Source organism: Pelophylax lessonae, assembly GCF_965119305.1.
Source record: "Pelophylax lessonae genome assembly, chromosome: 5".
NCBI classification, from domain to species: Eukaryota; Metazoa; Chordata; class Amphibia; order Anura; family Ranidae; genus Pelophylax; species Pelophylax lessonae.
In genome coordinates, this window is record NC_138772.1 from 561,971,013 (window position 1) to 561,988,275 (window position 17,263).

The 17,263-nt window shown below is 46.5% G+C and overlaps 1 protein-coding gene across 1 annotated transcript in view; it reads left to right on the forward strand.

Moving 5' to 3' along the window:
• Positions 1–17,263, forward strand: part of LOC309556619 (SCO-spondin-like) — a 204,513-nt gene that overhangs the window by 143,036 nt on the left and 44,214 nt on the right. The window contains exons 80-86 of the mRNA XM_082259053.1: positions 1,707–1,803; positions 1,881–2,101; positions 2,203–2,352; positions 2,530–2,696; positions 7,883–8,049; positions 12,539–12,759; positions 12,961–13,002. Of these exons, the coding sequence (XP_082115179.1) occupies positions 1,707–1,803; positions 1,881–2,101; positions 2,203–2,352; positions 2,530–2,696; positions 7,883–8,049; positions 12,539–12,759; positions 12,961–13,002 (1,065 nt within the window). The remainder of the gene's footprint in view (positions 1–1,706; positions 1,804–1,880; positions 2,102–2,202; positions 2,353–2,529; positions 2,697–7,882; positions 8,050–12,538; positions 12,760–12,960; positions 13,003–17,263) is intronic.

Consider the following 17,263-nt stretch of genomic DNA (forward strand, 5'->3'; position numbering starts at 1 on the left):
TCAATACCAGAAGACCTGCCCATCGACAGTTCACTGCTATTACCAATGCTGAAAGATCTCCATCCCCCGCTCACTGCTATCACCAGGAGATCTCCATTACCTGCCCATCACCCGTTCACTGCTATTACCAGTATCAGGAGACCTCCATCACCTGCTCACTGCTATCACCAATCCTGAGAAATCCCCAACAACCACTTACTGATATCATCAATACCAGAGATCTCCAACACCTGTTTACTGCTATCACCAATACGGGGGCCTCCATCCCCCACCCACTTCCATCACCACTACTGGGAGATCTCCAACACCCATTACCTGCTATGATCAATACCAGAAGACCTCCATCACCTGACAATCAACTGTTCACTGCTGTTACCAATCCCGAGAGATCTCCAACACCCACTCCCTGCTATCACCAGTATCAGTAGACCTCCATCATCTGCTCATTGACATCACCAATACTGAGAAATCTCCAACAACCACTTACTGATATCATCAATACCAGAGATCTCCAACACCGGCTCACTGCTATCACCAATATGGGGGCCTCCATCCCCCACCCACTGCCATTACCAATACTGGGAGATCTCCAACACCCGTTCACTGCTATCACCAATATAGGGGGCCTCCATCCCCCACCCACTGCCATTACCAATACTGGGAGATCTCCAACAACTGCTTACTGTTATCACAAATACCGGGAGATCTCCAACGCCCATTAACTGCTATGATCAATACCAGAAGACCTCCATTACCTGACAATCAACTGTTTACTGCTATTACCAATCCCGAGAGATCTCCAACACCCGCTCACTGCTATCACCAGGAGATCTCCATCACCTACCCTTCCCCCATTCACTGCTATTACCAATCCCGAGAGATCTCCAACACCCGCTCACTGCTATCACCGAGAGACCTCCATCACCTACCCTTCCCCCATTCACTGCTATTACCAATACAGAGAGATCTCCAACATCTGATCACTGCTATCACCAGTATCGGGAGACCTCCATCACCTACTCATTGACATCACCAATCCTGAGAAATCTCCAATAACCACTTACTGATATCATCAATACCGGGAGATCTCCAACACCCGTTTACTGCTATCACCAATACGGGGGCCTCCATCCCCCACCCACTGCCATTACCAATACTGGGAGATCTCCAACACCCGCTTACTGTTATCACAAATACTGGGAGATCTCCCATGCCCATTAACTGCTATGATCAATACCAGAAGACCTCCATTACCTGACAATCAACTGTTCACTGCTATTACCAATCCCGAGAGATCTCCAACACCCACTCCCTGCTATCACCAGTATCAGGAGACCTCCATCATCTGCTCATCATTGACATCACCAATCCTGAGAAATCTCCAACAACCACTTACTGATATCATCAATACTGGGAGATCTCCAACACCGGCTCACTGCAATCACCAATAAGGGGGGCCTCCATCCCCCACCCACTGCCATTACCAATACTGGGAGATCTCCAACACCGGCTCACTGGAGTCCTCAGCAGCTCTTCATTGAAGGATTTCCAGTTTTGTCCAGTTGGCAGAGTTACCTTCCAGCTGGCAGAGTTACCTTCCAGTTGGCAGAGTTACCTTCCCGGAGATGTGACTGTTGCAGTAGTCTCAGTGAATGCTCTTTTTGCATAGGGGGGGTGTCTCATATTTTTCCTCTCCTGCTCCATAGGAGGATTGGATTCTGGTAACCGGTCCGCCTGGTCCGGTCCTGAGCCCTGGCAGCATCTACCGTCCGGGGAGAGTGTGATTCTGCAATGCCGGAATTGGTAAGTGGGGATGAGGAGATGTCCGGCTTCGTCTCGTCTCTCTTTTCTGATATTGAAGAAGATCGTTGTTCTTCCAGCACTTGCATTGGTGGTCACCTGCACTGCACTTCCGACCCACGTTGTGTTTTGGACGGTGGTTGGGGCCCCTGGAGTTTGTGGTCTTCGTGTTCTTCAAGTTGTGGAGATGGGATCCAGACTCGTAGGAGGAAATGTGACAGTCCCGTTCCTCAGAATGGGGGAAGAGCCTGCCCGGGGGGCGAGGAGCAGCAGAGGACCTGCCAGGGTCCCACCTGTCCCGGTAAGATTGTCCTCCATGCTTTCCTTGGCTCCCCGTTATCTTTGTACAGCAGACACATCGGACCGTAGGGCTGATACTGCTGTCTTGAATTTCCTTTACAGAACCGGATCCTTGGAGCGAGTGGTCCCCATGGTCTCCATGTAGCCTTAGCTGCGGGGGAGGGGAGCAGATCCGGGTGCGGGAATGTCGGCGTCAGGAATGTGAAGGAAAAGCCATTCAAAGCCGGATGTGCAACAGCCAGGTTTGTCTAGGTGAGAACCGGCCATAGGACAAGACGGTGGAGTGTTGATATCAATGACGCCCATCCTCCGGCCATCTGGGAGTTGTATAGTTGTCCCCCCAGGCTGGAAGTAGGAATGTTCTCCCTCGTAGTCACTCCAATAGCGGTTCTCTAATTATGCTGCTGATTGGCTGCTCTGTCTTTCCAGATGTGGGTTGTCCAATAGACCGATTGTACCGGGAATGTGGAAAGGAGGACAGCTGTCCGTACAGTTGTGCCCACCTAAGCCAGCAGGTGGAGTGCTTCCCCGATGAGTGTGAGGAAGGGTGTCACTGCCCGCTGGGCACCTTCTTCCACAATGGCTCCTGCATCACGGTGAGTCCTCCTCTTCCTGCCGGGGGCGGGGAAACTGGTCCAAGTCATGTGACTCATCTGAGGGCGTTCATGGTGGGACCTCGGGGGAGATGATACATTGTACCTTGGGCTTGTTCTGGTCTACAGCCGTGCCGGGACTAGGTCTTCTAGTACCCGGGGCAAACGTACCCAACTGTGCCCCCCCCCCAAGATGTATAAGCATTATCTAGCATAAACCCCCCAAATCCCCCCTCCTAGCACAAATCCTCTTCCCCATCCCCCCTCCTAGCACAAATTATCCCCAATCATCCCTACTAGAACAAATCCCCCGCCCCCCCCCCAAAAAAAAATTCCCCTCTTAGCACAAAGTCCCTCCCCTCCTATCATATCACCTCTTCTAGCATAACACCCCCCCCCCCACACCCCCCTTCCTAGCACAAATACTCTTCCCCAATCACCCTCCTAGCACAAATTATCCCCAATCATTACTACTAGAACAAATCCCCCCCCAAAAAAATAATTTTCCCTCTTAGCACAAATTCCCTCCCATCCTATAGGTGGCGCTTCACTACCCTGTATTATCTATAGGTGGCGCTTCACTACCCCGTATTATCTATAGGTGGCGCTTCACTGCCCCATATTATCTATAGGTGACGCTTCACTACCCCGTATTATCTATAGGTGGCGCTTCACTGCCCCATATTATCTATAGGTGGCGCTTCACTAACCCGTATTATCTATAGGTGGCGCTTCACTGCCCCATATTATCTATAGGTGACGCTTCACTACCCCGTATTATCTATAGGTGGTGCTTCACGGCCCCATATTATCTATAGGTGGCGCTTCACTATACTATCTCATATTATCTATAGGTGACGCTTCGCTAACCCGTATTATCTATAGGTGGCCCTTCACTGCCCCATATTATCTATAGGTGGCGCTTCACTACCCCGTATTATCTATGGGTGGCCCTTCACTACCAGGTATTATCTATAGGTGGTGCTTCACGGCCCCATATTATCTATAGGTGGCGCTTCACTATCTCATATTATCTATAGGTGACGCTTCACTACCCCCTGTTATCTATGGGTGACGCTTCACTAACCCGTATTATCTATAGGTGGCCCTTCACTGCCCCATATTATCTATAGGTGGCGCTTCACTACCCCGTATTATCTATGGGTGGCCCTTCACTACCAGGTATTATCTATCAGTGGCGCTTCACTATCTCATATTATCTATAGGTGGCGCTTCACTATCCCGTATTATCTATAGGTGGCGCTTCACTCTCCTGTACTATCTATAGGCGGCCCTTCACTGCCCCATATTATCTATAGGTGGTGCTTCACTACCCCATATTATCTATGGGTGGCACTTCACCACCCCATATTATCTATAGGTGGCGCTTCACTACCCCATATTATCTATAGGTGGCGCTTCACTACCCCATATTATCTATAGGTGGTGCTTCACTACCCCATATTATCTATAGGTGGCACTTCACTACCCCATATTATCTATAGATGGCGCTTCACTACCCCATATTATCTATAGATGGCCCTTCACTACCCCATATTATCTGTAGATGGTGCTTCACTACCCCATATTATCTATAGGTGGCGCTTCACTATCCCATATTATCTATAGGTGGCACTTCACTGCCCCATATTATCTATAGGTGGCACTTCACTATCTCATATTATCTATAGTGTGGCGCTTCACTACCCCATATTATCTATAGGTGGCGCTTCACTACCCCATATTATTTATAGATGGTGCTTCACTACCTCATATTATCTATAGATGGCGCTTCAAGCGGAGTTCCGGGCACAAAAACAAACTTTTTTTTTTGTGCCCATCCGCTTGGTCTCCCTCACCTGAAAAGGAATTGGATAGTTAGGCATTTTTTTTTCACTCACCTTGTAATTGTAGATTGAAAATACTCACCTATTCTCTACTTCCTCCCTCTGTGCCGCGGCTCCGACGTCACTTCCTGTCTTGCGATGATTCCTGGGAGCTGAACGTCATCGCTCCCAGGAATCAATGCGACGGCACCGGCCCCGCTCGTCACTTCCGGGGCGACGCCGCATTCCCCGCTAAACAGCTTCTGGGCATGCCCAGAAGCTGTGGAGGAATGCGGCGCCGCACCAGAAGTGACAAGAGGGGCCGGTGAAGGCGCATTCTGGGACAAGAAGACGCGGAAGAAGACACAAAAGAGGATCGCGCCGGCTTCAGCTGCCCACAAGAGAGATGGAAACGCTGGAGAAGAAATTTTATAAGTGAGTATTTCTTCTGGCAGGTAAGTGCGAACCGGGACAGATCAGAGGCTATCCATTGTGGAATGTACCAACCCTGACTGTCCCGGGGGTATGTTTGTTGAAAAATGACTTCTGTGCCCGGAACTCCGCTTTCACTACCCCATATTATCTATAGGTGGTGCTTCACTACCTCATATTATCTATAGGTGGTGCTTCACTACCCCATATTATCTATAGGTGGTGCTTCACTACCTCATATTATCTATAGGTGGTGCTTCACTACCTCATATTATCTATAGGTGGTGCTTCACTACCTCATATTATCTATAGGTGGTGCTTCACTACCCCATATTATCTATAGGTGGTGCTTCACTACCCCATATTATCTATAGATGGCCCTTCACTACCTCATATTATCTATAGGTGGCGCTTCACTATCCCGTGTTATCTATAGGTGATGCTTCACTACCTCATATTATCTATAGGTGGCGCTTCACTGCCCCGTATTATCTATAGGTGGCGCTTCACTATCCTGTGTTATCTATAGGTGATGCTTCACTACCTCATATTATCTATAGGTGGCGCTTCACTGCCCCGTATTATCTATAGGTGGTGCTTCACTACCCCATGTTATCTATAGGTGGCACTTCACTACCCCATATTATCTATAGATGGCGCTTCACTATCCCGTGTTATCTATAGATGGCGCTTCACTACCCCATGTTATCTATAGGTGGCACTTCACTACCCCATATTATCTATAGATGGCGCTTCACTATCCCGTGTTATCTATAGATGGCGCTTCACTACCCCATGTTATCTATAGGTGGCGCTTCACTCTCCCGTGTTATCTATAGGTGATGCTTCACCACCCCATATTATCTATAGATGGCGCTTCACTCTCCCGTGTTATCTATAGGTGATGCTTCACCACCCCATATTATCTATAGATGGCGCTTCACTACCCCATATTATCTATAGGTGGCGCTTCACTACCCCATATTATCTATAGGTGGTGCTTCACTACCCCAAGTTATCTATAGGTGGCGCTTCACTCTCCCGTATTATCTATAGGTGGCGCTTCACTACCCCATATTATCTATAGGTGACACTTCACTACCCCACATTATCTATAGATGGCGCTTCACTACCTCATATTATCTATAGGTGGCGCTTCACTATCCCGTGTTATCTATAGGTGGTGCTTCACTGCCCCATATTATCTATAGATGGCCCTTCACTATCTCATATTATCTATAGGTGGCGCTTCACTACCCCATATTATCTATAGGTGGCGCTTCACTATCCCGTGTTATCTATAGGTGATGCTTCACTACCTCATATTATCTATAGATGGCCCTTCACTATCTCATATTATCTATAGGTGGAGCTTCACTACCCCATATTATCTATAGGTGGTGCTTCACTACCCCATGTTATCTATAGATGGCGCTTCACTACCCCATATTATCTATAGGTGGCGCTTCACTATCCCGTGTTATCTATAGGTGATGCTTCACTACCTCATATTATCTATAGGTGGCGCTTCAAAGGCCCCCTATAGGAATCAGTGTTACGGGGGAGACAGTTATATTCTTTTTATTTTACTCTATTCTATTCTATTGTTCTTTTATAATCTATTCTTTTCTATTCTATTCCTTTATTTTCTATTGCTTTGTATTCTCTTCTAATCTATTCAAATTCCAATTTATTCTATTCAAAAATCGAATTTCAAAAGACAACGGTTATATTCTTTTTATTTTATTCTTTTCTATTTTTTTTTAATTCTAATCTATTCTATTCTTTTCTTTCAGAGGACAGTTGTATTCTATTTTACTCTATTCTATTCATTGTTTCTTATCTATTATTTCCTATTCTTTTCTTTCATTTTCTGTTGCTTTCTATTCTAATCTATTCAAATTCCAATTTATTGTATTAGAAACTCGAATTTCAGAAGACGGTTATATTCTTTCTATTTTATTCTATTCAATTGAATTCTAGTCTATTGGTTTTTTTTTCTATTCTATTCTTTTCTGTTCTATTCTGTTCTTAGTCCAATCTATTTCAAATTTATTCTATTCAAAACTCGAATTTCGGAAGACGGTTATATTCTTTCTATTTTCTTCTTTTCTGTTCCATTTTATTCTATTGTTTTTTTTTTCTATTCTTTTCTATTCTATTCCTTGTTTTCTTTTCTATTTTTTTCTATTTTATTCTATTCTATTATAATCTTTTCTTTCAGAAGACATTTTTATTCTTTCTTTTTTACTCTATTCTATTCTATTGTTCATTATATTCTATTCTTTCCCATTCTGTGCTTTAATTTTCTATTTTTTCTGCTCTATTCTAATGTATTCAAATTCCAATTTATTCTATTCGAAGTTTGAATTTCGGAAGGCGGTTATATTCTTTCTATTATTATTTCTATTATTTCTTTTATTCTATGCCATTCTTTTCTATTGTTTTTTTTCTATTCTATACCTTTCTATTCTGTTCCTTTATTTTCTGTTCTATTTTTGTTTTCTAATTCTATTTTAAACTCTTTTTTAGGCGAATTTTGTTTCGTTATTTCAGATTCATTTAAATTTGTTATTATTTTAATTCAGAAATTTGGATACATACAAATTTCCGAATAACAAACAATTTCCCCCGAATTTCGATTCAGAACACAACTGACCGCACATGTCTACCTGATGGTGTGACCCCTCTGGAGGGTGTCACCTGGGTGTGGTCCGTATCCCCCCCACCCCCATAGCGGCGCCTCTGTTAAGGGTTCAGTTGGTGGTTCGGGGGTTCCAGTAGGTTAGTCCCAGGTTTGGAGAGTGATTATTGATTACAAGTCTCGGGTATTTATTGATACTCAGTTGTTGTCAGTTTATTGATGATGTCATCGGCCTCTGTACCAATCTGTGCCCATTGAATATTAATTTTTGTTGCCGTTTGGTTCAGGATTGTCCATGTGTGGTGACGGGAGAGATTATACAAGGACTAAGAAATGCCACGCCCTCTCATGCCGCATCCCATCCACCCATGCCGGTCCTCCTCCATGGAGTCGAGCTCCTTCCGGGAGAAGAGGTGACATCGGGAGAGAAGATCCACCACGGCTGCAGCTCCTGGTATGGACTCCAGGAATAAGGAACCTTAGAGAACAACAACTCTCAGCAGACCAAACTGAGGCAGAGCTATGACGAGGGTTGTTTGCCCCTAGGCAGAGTTTGTAGTAATGCCCACTCCACCCAAACACATTACATTTCACCACCTTGTGGTCCACTGGAAGAGTATGTGACCTGACACGGTGGAAAGTCGGTAAAATATCACTTATATGCCGGGTTATGGGCCACATAGGCATGTTGGGGTTACTTTATCTCTCGTCCATTGAGGTACCTGGGAAGTCTTTAGGTGTTAGGTTATACTGCCACCTAGAGGTGGATAGGACAGTGGCACATGCCGGGATTACCCCTCATATTACCAGCGTGCCTCAGCGTTTTGTGATGGACCTCCTTTCTTCGGCTCTGCTGGTTTGAAGGCCAACTTGTGATTTTTCTTTGTCTTCAGTCAAGACTCTTCTCTCCAATCTTACTGGAGGACTCCACTCCAAGTTTTATCTATCCGGTGGGGTTCTCCTCAGCCTGGTTCCCGGGTTGTACCCTATTGGATGTTGCAGGGCTGGTCTGGAAGTGACCCTCAGGCACTGGGTTCCATGTGGGCTGCTTTCCAGACTTAGCTGTAGAGTGCTTTCCAGGTCCAGAGCTGCTGGCGTTGCCTCAGGGATTGCCCTGTTGTCACAAGTTAGCCTATTGTTTGGTCTGTATATTCTTACCTCCTTGCTGCAGTGCTTCTGTCTTGCTTCTCTTCACATGTGGTGTTTGGGCTTCTATGGGCGTCGCCTGCTCCACTGTGGGTTATATCCTGTTCCTGTCAATTACTTCCTGGGTCACCTCCCTGTATGCTTCCCTATATATACACATGCTCAGTGCACTGCTCCTTGCTTGAGCAACATCGCTGTTCTCTGAGCTCCCATCCGTGTATCCCTTGGCTATTGTATCTGATCTCCTGTGTACCCGGCTTCGTTTCTCCGTCTATGTTCGTCTGCTGCCTGTCCTGACCTCGGCTTGTCTCTTGGATCTCCTTGAACACGCCGGCGGTCTCCACATCCTCAGCTGGGTCTACCTGGGGGCCGCGACCTGGTTCCAGTCTGCTGCAAGTCCATCCCCACCATCAGGGGCCCTGGTGAAGACTCCGCACCCTGGGGAATCCTGAGCTGGGGATCTATAAGGGCTCACTACCAAAGATTCGTTGAAACCTGTCTCCAAAGACTCACTTGGTGAGTAGGCCAGTCAGGCCAAGCTCCAGGAGATCCCTCGCTTTTATTGGTCGCAGGGTGCCATTATTCTCTATTTTCCACTGGGTTTGCCGTAGGATGGGGTAATGCTGTGGGACTGAGCTTTGACCTTATCTGCCAGGTAAAGTGTTGGGCTGGTGCGCCATGCTCTCTTTGCCACCATACTTTGAGGAAGTACCTCCCAAAGAGCCATGTGGATCTTTGATCTTCAAACTGCTCCTGGTGCCCGCACACAGCAACTCTGGTCACCTTCAGTCATCTGACCCTCCAGTCACTGACCCTCACCTATTACTGGCTGACTAGCTGTGACTCGAGGGTCTGATGACTGAAGGTGACCAGAGTTGCTGTATGCGGGCAGCAGTAGCAGTTTGAAGATCAAAGATCCACATGGCTCTTTGCAATTGGGACATCAGCTGGGAGATACATACTCAACGTATGGTGGAAAAGTGCACCGGGGCTACACTCCACCTGGAAGATGAGGTCAAAGCTCAGTCGCACAGCATTAACAACTCACCTGCTATTACCAGTGGTCTGGGTTTCATGAGTACTTGAGACCTTGATTCTTACCCTGAGCTTGTACATTGCTTGGCTGCAATATGTCTGATTCTAGACATGGGGGGACAATCCGGCTGGGCTGGGTGCCCCCAGCTCAGTTCCTACTATTAGGTACCATGGATGTTTGCATCACATCTACTGATGGGGCTGATGTCTGAGACCTTGCCTCTTACCCTGAGCTTGTACATTGCCTGGCTGCTTGGAGGCTACAATATATCTGATTCTAGACATGGGGGGACAGTCCCGCTGTACAGGGTGCCCCCAGCTCAGTTTCTACTATTGGGCCCCATGGCTGTTTGCATCACATCTACTGATGGGGCTGATGTCTGATGTTCTTATGCTTCTCTCATAGGGGGCTTCTGACCCTTTGAGTCACTTGAATCCTTGACTGATGAGCTTACCCATGAGCTGCAATCTTCTTCTATCACTCCCAAGTTAAAGGAGAGCAATTTGGCACTCATTTTTGCCGTGGGTTCTATTGTGAGGCTAGAGGATCATCCTGTTACTTCTGCCCGTGTGGTTTCCAGCCTAGGGGTGTATCGGGTCCCCAAGGCTGCCCTTTGCATCCACTTTTCAAATTGTTTCTCTACAGAGATTCGAAGCACCCTGCTAAGTTTGTTTCCCTGTTTGTTTCCCTAAGCCACATGTGCCAAACACAAGACCCGCGGGCCAAATTCGGCCCACCAGGCCATTTCATGTGGCCCTCACACCTGTCCTGCAGCTGCGGCACCTCCCTCCTCTCTGCCGACTCCTTTGCTTGTCGGCAGCAGAAAGGAAGACAGAATTTCTCCTAGAGATCCTGTGCCCTCTTGTGCAGCTTGCAGCACCCCCTTGTCTCCGCCTCCCCTTATCTCAACATTCAGCAAACTCCAGCCCTCCTCGGGTCCTCCTCCTGACCCTGCACTTTCTGCTTCCCAGCCCCCACCTTGTCCCAGCAGTCAGCAGCAGAGAGGAGTACAGAACTCCTCCTCCAGATCCTGCGCTTCTCCGTGAAGCTGCAGCACCCTGCTTGTCGCAGCCTCCCCTGGTCTCAGCATTCAGCAGACTCCAGCAGCTGACTCCAGCCCTTGGTCCTCCTCCAGACCCCCCACTTTCTTCTTCCCAGCTCGGCCCCCAATTTCTTCCCGGCAGCAGCACAGAGTAAGGTGGTAGCACTCTGATGTAAGGGATGGTGGGGGACTCTTGACATCTAATGGTGGGGGGGGGGTTCATAACATCTGATGTAAGGGAGGGTGGGGGACTCTTGACTTCTGATAGTGGGAGGGGGCTCTTGACATCTGTCCTAAGGGATGGTGGGGGACTCTTGACTTCTAATGGTGTGGGGAGTTCTTAACATCTGATGTAAGGGATGGTGGAGGGACTCTTGACTTCTGATGGCGAGGGTGGCTCTTTACATCTGATGTAAGGGAGGATTGGGGACTCTTGACTTCTGATGGCGAGGGGAGCTTCTGACATCAGATGTAAGGAAGAATGGGGGACTCTTGACTTATGATAGTGGGAGGGGGCTCTTGACATCTGATGGAAGGGATGTTGGGGGACTCTTGACTTTTAATGGTGGGGGGGAGCTCTTGACATCAGATGTAAGGGAGGGTGGGGGACTTTTGACTTGAATACTTAGGAGACCTCTTTTTCAAGAAGAGATGGTGAGCATTCTGTGGGACAACTTACCTATGACTGGGAAAAGTTGACAAGGGCTTTGTTGGAATACTTATCTCTAACTGGGAACAGTTGACGAGCCCTCTGTTGGACAACTTATCTCTGACTAGGAACAGTTGGAGAAGGCTCTGTAGGACAACTTATCTCTGACTGGGAACAGTTGGAGAGGGCTCTGTAGGACAACTTATCTCTGACTGGGAACAGTTGGAGAGGGCTCTGTTGGACAACTTATCTCTGACTGGGAACAGTTGACGAGCCCTCTGTTGGACAACTTATCTCTGACTAGGAACAGTTGGAGAGGGCTCTGTAGGACAACTTATCTCTGACTAGGAACAGTTGGAGAGGGCTCTGTAGGACAACTTATCTCTGACTGGGAACAGTTGGAGAGGGCTCTGCAGTACAAGTTATCTCTGGCTGGGAAGCATTGGTTAGGGCTCTGTGGGATCACTTATATTTGACTGTACTGAGGTCAGAGAGTTGGGTCTGCTCCTGGACATCTCTCATGCAAGAATGTTCCTTTCTCAGATTCTTCAGTCGAAAAACCTTCTGACTCTCTGCTTCTGAATGAAAGTCTTGGGGTTAGTAGCCTCCTTCAAGGTGGTTCCCTATTTCTCTCCAGATATTTGCAAAAAAAAATATTCTGTCACCATGGGATAAATCAGTCCTGTCTCTGAACAGGCCAGTTTGGTTGATGCCAAGGATGAGGCTATGGCAGGTTTTGTGTCTCAGAAATTTAGCCCTGGAGTTGGGGAAGTCCCTTCTTCCCATCTTTTGGTAAATTCTCATGATGGACGCCATCCAGAATGACAAAAAAAGAACCAGTCTCCCACCATGAGGCAGAGAGATACACTCAGCCTAAAACATCAAAGCAGTAGAGAGAAATCTCCATCTGGTGAACTGAAGCTGGGAAGAAATCCCTTCGTCTTCATGTTGGTGTGTAGATTTCTCTATAGTGATGTTAGGACAGTAATATTCCTCTTAGAAAGGCACTGAGCTGTTATTATGGGATCCTCTATGTTGCTGCGTGTAACATCCGTCTCTCTTCCCTCCAGCACATGTGAGAACGGCCGCATGGAGTGTGCATTCTCCACTTGTCCTCAGGATGGAGGCTTCACTTTGTGGTCTCCCTGGAGCCCCTGTTCTGTTACCTGTGGAGGCCTGGGCAACATGACGCGGTCCCGGGACTGTTTGGACCCTCCACCAGCCAATGGGGGCAGAGAATGCGAGGGCCCCAGTGTGGACATTAAATACTGCCAGGCACCGGACTGTGAAGGTGAGACTCCCATAATCTCTTGTTGTAGAACATTACTTTCTTCTGTAGAATGCTCGATTTATTCTATAACATACGGCCACTATGAGTTGTGACATCATACATACTGCCCCTCCCCCCAGTCTCTTATGATGTCATGCAGCTTTTCCTGAATATTACAATTTATGGGTCTCATACAATGTCTGTCATTGTGTTTTATTGCAGATGTCACCCCGCTGTCCCCGGAGCCTCCAACTGACATGGCCGGTAAGTCTCTGAGCTGTCATATAACCGACTGGGAGGTAATGCTATGATATGCGTTCAAAAAATGGGAAGTTTTGGGACTTTAGATGAGACACCGGCAAGCACTGCTCAGCGTCTCCATACCTATACATAATGAAATTGAAAAGCAAGAGGGATAATAGAAGGTGTGTGGGAACCAGCCGGTCCCCAGTTTGATATACTTCCCCACCAGTCTGCTAATAAACCAAATATACCTGTCTAACAGCTTGGGTTAAAATCAGGGGTTTAGTTAACACACATTTGCAGACGCATGTATAAGCTGCAAGGCCAACAACAAGGCACCTGTGTATCCCGCAGTCCTAACACTTCCTAACACTACTCAACCTGAGTGTCTGATGTCTCCACCGTGGAAGTACATGAATGCTGATGGATGGATGGGAAACAGATGGGCTTGGAGATCGCCCAAACCTCCCCCCACCTGCTCCAATCCATGACTGGTAATGAAAAACGAATGGCTATGTACTAGCCATAGGGTGCAAACTAAAAGTGATCGGCTGGGAAACAGACACCCCCATTCCTTTAGTAAAAAGGGGGGACTTTGAGTGAGACACCCGCCTGTAAAGCAAGTGTCTCCATCCCTGATAAGGGATGACATGCGGTCTGGTAAATGAATGGGTCACTCATCAGATATAAAGCTTTATACATTCCCACAATACTTTTCAGTGATTCCAGACTCAGCATTATGTCCTCAGTGGAGCTCTCCTCCATTCTACATCCTCCATCCTACATCATATACATCTCAGACATGGAGCTCTCCATCCTCATACATCATAAACATCTCAGACATGGAGCTCTCCTCCATTTTACATCATATACATCTCAGACATGGAGCTCTCCATCCTCATACATCATAAACATCTCAGACATGGAGCTCTACTCCATTCTACATCTCAGACATGGAGCTCTCCTCCATTCTACATCTCAGACATGGAGCTCTCCTCCATCATACATCATATACATCTCAGACATGGAGCTCTCCTCCATTTTACATCATATACATCTCAGACATGGAGCTCTCCATCCTCATACATCATAAACATCTCAGACATGGAGCTCTACTCCATTCTACATCTCAGACATGGAGCTCTCCTCCATCCTCCATCATAAACATCTCAGACATGGAGCTCTCCATCCTCATACATCATATACATCTCAGACATGGAGCTCTACTCCATTCTACATCATATACATCTCAGACATGGAGCTCTCCTCCATTCTACATCTCAGACATGGAGCTCTCCTCCATCATACATCATATACATCTCAGACATGGAGCTCTCCTCCATTCTACATCTCAGACATGGAGCTCTCCTCTCTCCTACATCATATACATCTCAGACATGGAGCTCTCCTCTCTCCTACATCATATACATCTCAGACATGGAGCTCTCCTCCATTCTACATCTCAGACATGGAGCTCTCCTCCATCATACATCATATACATCTCAGACATGGAGCTCTCCTCCCTCCTACTTCATACACATCTCAGACATGGAGCTCTCCTCCATTCTACATCATATACATCTCAGACATTAAGCTCTCCTCTCTCCTACATCATACAATCTCAGACATGGAGCTCTCCTATATCATACACTTCTCAGATTTGTACAGTAGCTCTCATCAGTCCTACATCGTATACAACTCAGACATAGGGCTCCCCTCTATTCTACATCATAATTAATTATCCAGATATAGACTGGGCAGAAGGAACCGCACACTCAGCCAAGGCTCGGCAGTTCCTAAATGTTTTGCAGGACAATTTCATGGGTCAGATAGTGAATGCACCGACAAGAAACAATGCGGTACTTGACCTACTGATTACCAACAATACAGACCTGCTCACAGATATAGAAATACGGGGCAACTTAGGAAACAGTGACCATAGGTCAATAAGTTTCACTATTAATTACAGTAATAGGAAACACAAGGGTAATATAAAGACGCTGAATTTCAAAAGAGACAATTTCCCAAAACTGCGCTCGCTGCTAGAAAATATCAATTGGGATAGAACCCTGGGAACAAAGAGCACGGAGGAAAAATGGGAGTGCTTCAAGAGCATACTAAACAAAGGGATTGGCCAGTGCATTCCAAAGGGAAATAAATTTAAAAGAGCAAAACTAAAGCCTGGGTGGCTAAACTCCAGCATAAAAATGCATATTAGTGCTAAAGAAAAGGCCTTCAAAAAATACAAGACTGAGGGGTCATTGGCAGCATTCAAGCATTACAAAGAGTGTAATAAGAAATGTAAAGACGAAATCAGGGCGGCTAAAATAGAACACGAGAGACATATAGCGGAGGAGAGTAAAAAGAACCCCAAGAAATTCTTTAAGTATATAAACAGTAAGAAAGCGAGGCCAGAACACATTGGCCCCATAAAAGATGACAAAGGAAATATGGCCACTGAGGACAGAGAAAAGGCGGAAGTGTTAAATAATTTCTTCTCTTCAGTCTTCACAAAAGAATCGGGGGGCTACACGAACCCAGCTTGTAAGGCCGATCTAAACAACAGACCTCAGGAAATACCACCATGGCTAACAGAAGACAGACTTAAAACTAAACTAGAGAAACTTAACATAAATAAATCTCCGGGACCGGATGGCTTGCACCCGAGGGTTCTGAAAGAGCTCAGCCAGGTGATTGCCAGACCATTATTCTTGATCTTTAAGGATAGTTTACAGACGGGTATGGTGCCAGCTGCTTGGAAAAAAGCCAACGTGGTACCAATATTTAAAAAGGGGCCGAGATATATCCCGGGTAACTATAGGCCGGTCAGCCTAACATCAGTAGTCTGCAAGATTTTGGAGGGGATGTTAAGGGACCACATACAAGACTTTAGTAATGAAAATGGTATTATTAGTAGTAATCAGCATGGATTCATGAAAAATCGTTCTTGCCAAACCAATCTATTAACCTTCTACGATGAAGTGAGCTGCCACCTAGATAAAGGTAAGCCTGTGGATGTGGTGTATCTGGATAAAGGAAGGCCTGTGGATGCGGTGTATCTGGATAAAGGAATGTCTGTGGATGTGGTGTATCTGGATAAAGGAAGGTCTGTGGATGTGGTGTATCTGGATAAAGGAAGGTCTGTGGATGTGGTGTATCTGGACTTTGCAAAGGCCTTTGACACCGTTCCCCACAAACGCTTACTGTACAAACTAAGGAAGGTAGGTATGGACCATAGGATGAGTACCTGGATAGAGAACTGGCTCCAGGGGAGAGTCCGGAGGGTGATGATTAATGGGGAGTACTCGGATTGGGCGGGTGTGGAAAGTGGGGTCCCCCAGGGTTCTGTCCTGGGACCAATCCTGTTTAATTTATTCATAAATGATCTAGAGGAGGGGATATCGAGTACAATCTCAGTATTTGTGGATGATACTAAACTAAGCATGCCAATATCTTCTATGCAGGATGTGGAAACCTTACAAGCGGACCTGAACAAAATAACGGGGTGGGCAACTACATGGCAGATGAGGTTTAATGTTGAAAAATGTAAAGTAATGCACTTGGGGGCCAGAAACCAGAAAGCAAGCTACTCACTAGGGGGGGGGGGGGGAACCTCTGGGTGAGTCTAGGATGGAAAAGGACATGGGGGTACTGGTAGACAACAGGCTGGGCAGTGGCATGCAATGCCAAGCCGCTGCAAGCAAAGCCAACAGAATACTGGGATGTATAAAAAAGGGGATTCACTCCAGAAATAAAGAGATTATTCTCCCGCTCTACAAGACTCTGGTCCGGCCACATCTGGAGTATGCTGTCCAGTTCTGGGCACCGGTCCTCAGGAAGGATGTGCTGGAACTGGAAAGAGTCCAGAGAAGGGCAACAAAAATAATTAGGGGAATGGAGGACATCGGCTATGAGGAAAGACTACAAGCACTGAACTTATTCTCTCTGGAGAAGAGACGATTGAGGGGGGATATGATATCAATGTACAAATACTATACTGGTGACCCTGGCATAAGGAACAAACTATTCAGAGTAAGGGAATACAATAAGACACGTGGCCACTCACTAAAACTAGAGGAAAGGTGGTTTAACCTTAAAATGCGTAAAGGGTTCTTCACTGTAAGAGCGGTAAGGATGTGGAATTCTCTTCCACAAGCAGTGGTATCAGCAGGGAGAATCGATAGTTTCAAAAAACTATTAGATGGGCACCTTAAAGACCACAACATACAGGGGTATACAATGTACAACATACAGGGGTATACAATGTACAACATAGAGGGGT